The following is a 9,423-nucleotide window of genomic DNA, read 5'->3' on the forward strand; positions in this document are numbered from 1 at the left end:
CTGCTTCCCAGGTGGGAGCTGCGAGCTTCTCCTGCTCCCTCCTCCACTCCTACATGAGCTGTTTTCCTCCTGGGACCTCCTCCCTGCTGCCCTCAGAGATGAAAAAGTCAAAGTCAACCCCTTTCTTTTTCACCTCCTCCACCCCAAACCATATAAACAGTCATTACTTCCCATATTTTTTTCAATGATAGTGGACTTTACCAGAAGAAATTTCCCTTTCTCTATTGTTCTTCAGTCTAAAAACGGGGCTGAAGCCTAGGTTTCACGAGTAGGTAGACAAATCACTCACTAAGATAGAGTGATGTGTCTAAAGTGTGACAGGCTGGTCACCCCAGAACAGGGCGGGATATGTATGCCCTTCCAGGTCTAGGACTAGCCCCTGTGAGATGGGTGGGATGAGACCTTCGTGAGGTCCCCTGGCTGTAAGGAACAGAAACCCACTTACACTAGACCAGGGATGGGCAACCCCTGGCACGCGTGCCAAACATGGCACACCAGTAACTTTTGCTGGCACACGAAACCCTCTCTTATAATCTTCCATTTACAATTTTTTTCTTAATATCGACTTTTTTATTTTTCAGATAAATTCAGTATAGGTGCATCTTAGATAAATAAATAATTTTACATAACAAGTTATCCTAAAGACCATAGACACGGATTGACGAGAGAGGGGAAGAGCAATTTCTATGCCTCTGCCTTAACTCTCCCTGCCTTCCTAGATCTGACCAGTGTTTTGGTTTCATCCACATATGCTTGTGAATCTTTGTTCTCAGTGATGAATTTTGTTAAGTCTCGTAATAGGAGTAGCCTGACGGATGAAAGTAATAGCTCGTGCATATCTCTGAAGGTCACTAAATATAAACCTGATGTTAAATCTCTGTCATCAGTGATGCAGCAGCAGAAGTCCCACTGATAATATCAAACGGAGTCATAAAGTTTTCTGTCGGACTATCAGTGTACATGTATACATTAAAAATAAATGTATTTTTCATCATCATATACTGTGTTTTTGTCACTCGAATGAATTTTATTATTTCTTCAAGGTTCTTCACATACGTACACCTTAAGAGATATCAAGTAGGCGTAACATGTTCTCAAAACATTAGGGTTGGCACGCAGAAGAATTTTGAGTCAGAGATTTTGCTGGTTTTGGCACGCACTCACAAAAAGGTTGCCCACCCCTGCACTAGACCATAGACGAGGGAATCACACTGAACCCAGGGATAACACCCCAGCCAGGCCTGACAGGGATGGTCTAGGACCTGGAACCACAACCAAGGCTGCTCCCAGCTCTTAGGAGCCTCTGGGATCTCGTCCCAATTCTGTGCCTGCCTGCCTCTCTCGTACCTTCTCTTATTCTCTAACATGTTATGCATATTAGTGGGAGATATATTTCTCCCCTCCCTATCCCTGTTCCCGCTTTCCCTCTGCTGCCTGCCTTCCTTTTTTGTTCAGGAGCTGATCCTTGGCCCAACAGTTGGGTCTATCTGCTGTGGCTGGGGTGGGGGCCACAGAGGGGCCATGCTGGGGCTGGTGTACTACAAGGGAAAGTGGCCCAGCTGATTTGACACACGCTGTGGCCAGCAAGACCTGGAAACTTGTCGGCTGAGGGACCAAACATGCACCCCACGGAGCACAGGCAAGACCTGTGCCTGGTGAATGACCAAGGAAACATCTGTGGAGTGTAAGGCTCCAGGCTACCTTAAGCCCTGGTGTAAGTGGGTATGTGTGGGGTGGAGGGAGTGTTATGTCCTTAAGCCTATCTTCATGTATTAGAGCTGCTAAATTCCCCACTGTTCAGGAAGGGAGGTAATTGGGTGGGGATAGGAGATGGTGAGTGGACAGTCTGTCTGTCTTCTCTGGATGCCTCTCTCCCACCTTCCTCACAGCAACTGTTTCAAACGTAGGGCTCCAACCACCATTCCCAAAATCCTCAGACTCTCCTCTATGGGAAACACTGGGGCCATCACATCCTCTCTCTGCGCTTTAAAACCTTTCTTCCATCTTCTCTCTCTCCCTGCTCTCTTCCAAGGTCAACCCAAGTATCCTAACTTTTGCTTGTTTTATTGCACGACGTGAATCCACCAACTATTTTTGCCTTCGTCAACAATATACTCTATAGGCTTTTCCTCCCCAACCAACGTATATACCCATTTCTCCCTCATCCAGAAAAATAACAATAAAACATGACTTTAACTGTTATTCCCATAAGAAAATGCCTTCTCTCCTTCCACCCAAGCCCCAGTGATGTGGCTTGTACCCCCAGCACTCGCTGCCCTTGGTAATGTCAACTGATGACTACATAATGTGCAAACCCTGGGACCGCTTCTCAGCCTTCATCCCCCCGACCTCTTCACAATGGTCGACACTGTTCCCCGCCCCCGCCTTCTTGGCATTCATGGTCCTGAACTCTGGCCTCTCCAGAGTCAGCCCGCTTTTCCTTCTGCAAATACTTTCTTCCTCCTCCTACCTCCGATGAAACAGGTCCTGCCACAGTCGCCAACCCCAACTCCAACCAACATTCTGTACAAGTCTTTGCAAGAGAGGTTCCAGGGGTGAGGTCATGCTTGCACACATCGCTGCCCGTGGCATGGACTAAACTAGAGAGGGAAGAGCCACACTCCAGTGTTTATGAACTGTTTTCCTTTTTTGTTGGGGGTGGGGAGGGTTGTTTTTATTGTCGTAAAAATCTAGAACGTTGAATTTACCATCCTAACCATTTTTAAGTGTACAGTTCAGTAGTGTTAAGCATATTTATATTTTTCTGCAACAGATCTCTACAACCTTTTCATCTTGCAAAACTGAAATTCTGTACGTTTGAATGCTTACGATCCTTTTAAGAGTGACCCTGCCTACTGGTCAGGGAGGCCCAGGCAGGGTCCTGGCTCTGACCTCACGAGGTGAATACTCTGTCCCTTGGAGATGAGAGAGGTGTGGTCTGGACAGGGTGGTGGAGCCCCTTCTTATCTCTCAACATCTAGCAGCTGAGCCTACAGGAAACAAGATCACAGCCAACGGATAGTTTAACCAAAATTCAAACATGTTGTGCACTGACAGGGACAATGGATGGTGTGTCTCAGCTTTGGATAAATTCACTGCCATTACCACCTGACAATAAGCCGTACCTCATAAGATTTTGAGAAGTCAGCCCCAAAGTTACTGTCAGTTCTCTTTTTAAATATTCAACATACCTTGGAATCCTGAGACTATTTGGACAACATCTTCATAAACCATTAGAGTAGCGGATCGTTCTGGAAGCAGGCCGAGGCTCAGCGAAGAAAACACTGCAGAAACAAAAATGGATGTAAGGGAATTCATTTACATCAAAATGCCCACTCTAATTTTTGTATTCTCTGATTTCAAATCAATCAACAATATTGATTTTTCGCACTGTGACATAAAGATTTATTTTGTCTCTGCCCCTGGTTCCTGACATAGAGCTCCTAAATCCCCTGAATGCTGGGGCCAGTGGGAGCACCTTTTGTTCTAATGAGGTGACTTGAGGCAGGCTCCTGGATTGGTTGCCAGACAGATCAAGCCATGGTTAGAAACTTAGAATTTTCAGCCCCTTTCTTTACAATATCCTTTATAATAAACTGGAAAAGGTAAATTAAACGTTTGAGAAAAAACACCATTCATTTGGTGTCAGAAGTGTGAGAGAAAGGAAACACTTTTCCCTTTAAGTATGATTAGCAAGACTTCCGCCATGTCACAGGAGTACTACCATCACTTGTACAACAACAGTTTACCCTACAATAGTCAACTATTTCTTGTTCATTAAAATGTTTTAGTAAAACATCTGAACTTCATATAGAAATATATAAAAAGTTATAATGTAAACACTATACAAATATAAAATATATAACATCAGATATTAACATTAGGAAAGCCCTCAAAAATATATGCTAAGGTTAATGTGTGCCTGATGGTAAAAGGGTATTTCACCCTATTCTGGGAACTAATAAGACGACAGAACTTATGTTAGTTTAAAATTAAGTGCCTACTGGCACTTCCAATAAAAGATTCACTGCTGGGGTCCAACCCCAGCAGGTCCAGGGATCCCCAAAGGTGTGGACGGAGTCGGCGAAGAATGAATGACATGGAAACTGGGTTCAGTTCATCAGCATAGCGAGGTTCTCCCTCCAGGATCTCCAGCCAAGTTCTGTGTACAGGTTCTCTTGCTAGGTTCTCCAGCCAAGTTCTGTGTCCATGTTCTCTCGCTAGGTTCTGTAGTCAGGTTCTGTTGCAAGGTTCTCTTGCCAGGTTCTATCCAGGTTCTCCTGCCATGTTCTGTCTAGGTTCCCCAGCCAAGTTCTATAGCAAGGTTCTGCATCCTGGATCTTTTGTCATGTTCTCTGGCAAGGTTCTGGTTAGGAGCTGACGAGGTTCTGAGGAGGATCTGATGAGGTTCTGATGATGAGCTGATGATGAGCTGATGAGGAGCTGATGAGGGTCTGATGTTTATTGTCTTGTTACATCCGTATTTATACCAGCCGATTTTAATCCTGTCAATTTCTATTAGAAAGGTTAGGGCATTTCTTATCTCCATTCCAGGGAGTAAAGATTATGTAGCTTAACTACCCGCCTGGCACTTAATTAAGGGGTTGTATCCCCTCCCTAACCTCAGGGAAAAATCCCCACCTGGGGAAACAACCTTTCTCGGAGAGGTGACCTTGGTTAAAACACATAGTGCTAAGGGGAGCAAACATATTAATTAAGAACAGTATGCTATATATGCCAAGTCCCTTGAAACATATGCTGTGCAGATGTTTCTTTCCTGCAGCGACTGTGTTAAGCAGCAAGGATGGAACGGCTCCCGGCAAATTCCCCCTTTTTTATTTTTTAAATGATAGCGCAAGAGTCCTCGGACTTGGCTGAGGGAGTAGCTTCCACTTCTTACTTTTCTACCATCTGTTGGGCCTCAGTTGTTAACTTCTTCAGCTGACCCCATGTTGGCACCTCAGTCCCTTGCATAGCCTTTCTTTTCTTCTTTTTTCCGCTTTTCTGTCATCGGGGCAACTCTAAGTCTTTGGAATGATGAGACAAGGAGCTTCTCTGGGTCCATTGTGGTGACGCACGTAATGCATTTACTCAATCCAAAGCAGGCATTAAAAAGAAAAACCCCAAATGCTCTCTTGTATCCATTTTAAGAGTAGGATTGGCGCTTTCCGCTATTACCTGAGTCCTGATCTATCACCCCAGGGAGAGCTTGCCAATCCTGCACTTTCCCGGGGTGGAAAGGCTGCAGTGGGGTTAAGGATAAGGCTCCTTGGGCCTACCTTTTCCCATGCCTCTACATTTACCTTTCCGGCACCTTTCCTTCCTCAGAAAAGCATGGACATACTTCTTGTATAAAACATTCCATCGGACTGGGAGTAACCTTAACTCCTCTGCTAGCAAGCATATGTGTTAAAAGATCAATACAGAGTCTTTTTTCTTTAGACTCAGTATGGCACATCTTCTTAATCTAAAGATCAATACAGAGTCTTCTTTCTTTGACTCAGTATGGCACATCTTCTCAATCTAAGTTCTGTACTATCCACCTTCTTACCCTACTTATCCTCTATAGGGGGGTCTGTAGCACCCTGGTGGAGTCCTATCCGTCCCGAGTGTGGGGGTTCTCAATGGGAATGGGGGGCTTACCTAAGGGTCCCTGTTCCAGGGGTTCCCAAAGGTGTGGACGGAGTCGGCGAAGACTATCCACCCTCTTCCTACGGTGGAGTCCTATCCGTCCCGAGTGCAGGGCGCTTACCTAGGGGAATGGGGGGCTTACCTAAGGGTCCCTGTTCGGGCGCCAGATGCTGGGGTCCAACCCCAGCAGGTCCAGGGATCCCCAAAGGTGTGGACGGAGTCGGCGAAGAATGAATGACATGGAAACTGGGTTCAGTTCATCAGCATAGCGAGGTTCTCCCTCCAGGATCTCCAGCCAAGTTCTGTGTACAGGTTCTCTTGCTAGGTTCTCCAGCCAAGTTCTGTGTCCATGTTCTCTCGCTAGGTTCTGTAGTCAGGTTCTGTTGCAAGGTTCTCTTGCCAGGTTCTATCCAGGTTCTCCTGCCATGTTCTGTCTAGGTTCCCCAGCCAAGTTCTATAGCAAGGTTCTGCATCCTGGATCTTTTGCCATGTTCTCTGGCAAGGTTCTGGTTAGGAGCTGACGAGGTTCTGATGAGGATCTGATGAGGTTCTGATGATGAGCTGATGATGAGCTGATGAGGAGCTGATGAGGGTCTGATGTTTATTGTCTTGTTACATCCGTATTTATACCAGCCGATTTTAATCCTGTCAATTTCTATTAGAAAGGTTAGGGCATTTCTTATCTCCATTCCAGGGAGTAAAGATTATGTAGCTTAACTACCCGCCTGGCACTTAATTAAGGGGTTGTATCCCCTCCCTAACCTCAGGGAAAAATCCCCACCTGGGGAAACAACCTTTCTCGGAGAGGTGACCTTGGTTAAAACACATAGTGCTAAGGGGAGCAAACATATTAATTAAGAACAGTATGCTATATATGCCAAGTCCCTTGAAACATATGCTGTGCAGATGTTTCTTTCCTGCAGCGACTGTGTTAAGCAGCAAGGATGGAACGGCTCCCGGCAATTCACAAAGCCTACAAGTTTTTCAGTAAAACATGAATTTAAGAAAATACAAATAAATCTATCTATCTATATATATAAAAGTCTAAGCGACTGTTACGACTGAACAACCAGAACGACTGGAATGACCGGTCACCAGTCGCTATGACATGCACTGACCACCAGAGGGCAGACGCTCAACGCAGGAGCTGCTCCCTGGTGGTCAGTGCACTCCCACAGCCAACCTCCCGTGGCTGACCAACCAACCACCCATGGCCCCTCCTCCCAGCCGACTGGCCCCCATTGGCTCCTGGTGCTAAACCATTCATAGACGACCTGCTTCTGGGTCAGGGTTTTGTATGTAGTAGAGAAGCTCCCTCGCTGCGACCTACTGAAAGTCAGCCCTTGACACAAGGGTTTGTCTCGCTCTCGTCCTCTCCCTTCCCTGGGGGGTACCCGCCTGCTGCGATGGCAGCACAGTGACGGAAGGAGGAGGGCGGGAGGCGGGGAACCAGATGATGGTGGGGCGGCATCAGCGTCTGTTCTTTCTGTGCCCAACTCGGCAACTGTTGCCTCCTCTCCCAACCCTGCTGGGACCTTCGGGCCTTGGGCTGAAATGGGGAACCAGGGGTGTGTGGTGGCAGACCCAGCCCCCTTCCCAGGGGGGCTGAGGGCTGGCTCCCTCCTTGGAGCCGGCGGACAACCTCTCGTGGTCCCTTCCTACTCCTGCCCCCCGTGCACAAATTCGTGCACTAGGCCTCTAGTTATCCTATATAATAAAAGGCTAATATGCAAATTGTCCCCTCAGGAGTTCGACCGACCAGGAGTTTGACAGCTCGCTATGACGTGTGCTGACCACCTGCGGGTGGCGCAGAATGAAGGAAGGCCCCGGCCAGGAGCCAGCAGCTGGGGGAAGGAAGGCCCCGATTGGCCTTAATCGCCAGCCAGGCCTAGGGACCCTACCCATGCACAAATTTCGTGCACTGGGCCTCTAGTACAATAATTATCATCACTAACATTACTAAACCCTTCCTAACATATCAGACATTATGAACCAGAAATATTATGTGCTGAGAATATTGACTACTTAGCATAACTGGCTCTTAGTAGAGCCAGAGGGAACCAGTCAGCTGGCTTGGATGTGATCCTGTACAGAGTCCATTTATTTAGCTGCCACTGTGTACCAGGCCTAACGCTATCTGTGTGGAGCAGGTCAACGCTGGAGGCAGTGTGTGCCTTGAAGGGCTCCACAAGAGAAGGGAGCCAGGACACATAAAATAGCTGCATGACATGCAGAATGTGACCAGTGCCATGAGGTAGCTAAGACACCAAGGTGCAATGAAGAACCGCCTAGCTGTTCCTCAAAATATTAAATACAGAGTTACCAGCAATTCCATTTGTCGGTATATACCTTATCTATATATATAAAAGGTTAATATGCAAAGTGTCCCCTCGGGAGTTTGACCGGGAGACCTGGAGTTCGATCGCTTGCTATGATGTGCGCTGACCAACAGGGGGTGGCATGGAACGAAGGAAGGCCTCAGCTGGCAGCTGGCAGCAGGGGAAGGGAGGCCCCAGCCAGCAGCCAGAAGGAAGGGCCCGGCCAGCAGCCAGAAGGCCCCGATCGGCCCTGATTGCTAGCCAAGCCTAGGGACCCTACCTGTGCACGGATTTTGTGCACTGGGCCTCTAGAGTGTGTATACACACACACACACACACACACACACACACACACACACATATATAGACACACACACTCAAGAGAACGGAGAATATATGTTCCCACAAAAACCTGTATGTAAATGCCCATAGCAGCATTAGTCATAATAGCCAGAAAAGTGGAAACAACCCAATATCCATCAACCAATGAAAAGAAAAACAAAATGTGGTCTATATACACAATAGAATATTATTCACCCATAAAAAGAAATAAAGGAAGTACTGATTCAGGCTACAACATGAATGGACCTTGAAAACATGCTAAGTGAATGAAGCCAGACACAAAAGGCAACATATTATAGGATTCCAGTTATCTGCAATGTCCATAGTGACAGAGAGATTAGTGGTTGCCAGGCTGGAGGGAGTAAGAAGTAGAAAGCCGATGCTAATGGGGATGGGTATTTTTGAGGATGAAGAAAATATTCTGGGATTAGATAGTGCTGATGGTTGTATCATCTTGTGAATTGCACACTTCAAAATGGTGAGTTTTATGTTATATTAATGATATTCCAAATACAAAATAAAAAAAGAATTAAAAATAAAAGAATCCTGGATAAAAGAAGGCGAAGAGATTAGCCAAAGAACATATACTAGTATGCATAGCTCACAGACACAGACAACAGTGTGGTGGAGGTGGGCAAAGGGGGAAATGGGTATATCTGTAATAGTGTCAAAAATAAAAAAGAAATAAAGAAAAAAAAAAGAAACCATCTCTGGGGTTCAAAATTGGGAGAAAACTCCACACCAGATTTGGGGAGGGTGGATCAGGTGATGCCTGTGAGCCAGGGCTAATGAGAGGAACCCTAACTGGGATAAATCTCACAACACCACTTCAAAGGTAAACTTCACCTTCTTTAACAATGACCCTTCGCCTGGTGGGACAGGGTACCTAATGGCCAGAGAGAAAGGGCTAGACTGTTTTGCCTGTAAGACACCACTCAGCTCACAGCTGGAGCAGGGGTTGCACCCCTGCCTCTCTAAGTGCAGCTGCCTGGACACTGTCTGCTCCATCAGAGAGCCTGAGAGCTCTGTGCCAACCTGAGGGGGACGCTGAGCTCTGAAACCACCTGTAACCAGTCTCTCCGATGTGTGTGACACGCACAGCATGTTTTAAAAATGCTTCCAACCTAAACAT

At 46.6% G+C, this 9,423-nt stretch overlaps 1 protein-coding gene across 1 annotated transcript in view; it reads right to left on the minus strand.

The window, feature by feature from the left end:
* The window catches only part of FAM171A1 (family with sequence similarity 171 member A1), a 129,258-nt gene that overhangs the window by 39,757 nt on the left and 80,078 nt on the right, over positions 1-9,423 (minus strand). The window contains 1 exon segment of the mRNA XM_023762529.1: positions 3,192-3,284. Coding sequence (XP_023618297.1) covers positions 3,192-3,284 — 93 coding nt within the window.

The sequence above is a fragment of the Myotis lucifugus genome, unplaced genomic scaffold (genome assembly GCF_000147115.1).
Source record: "Myotis lucifugus unplaced genomic scaffold, Myoluc2.0 scaffold_249, whole genome shotgun sequence".
Taxonomy (NCBI): Eukaryota; Metazoa; Chordata; class Mammalia; order Chiroptera; family Vespertilionidae; genus Myotis; species Myotis lucifugus.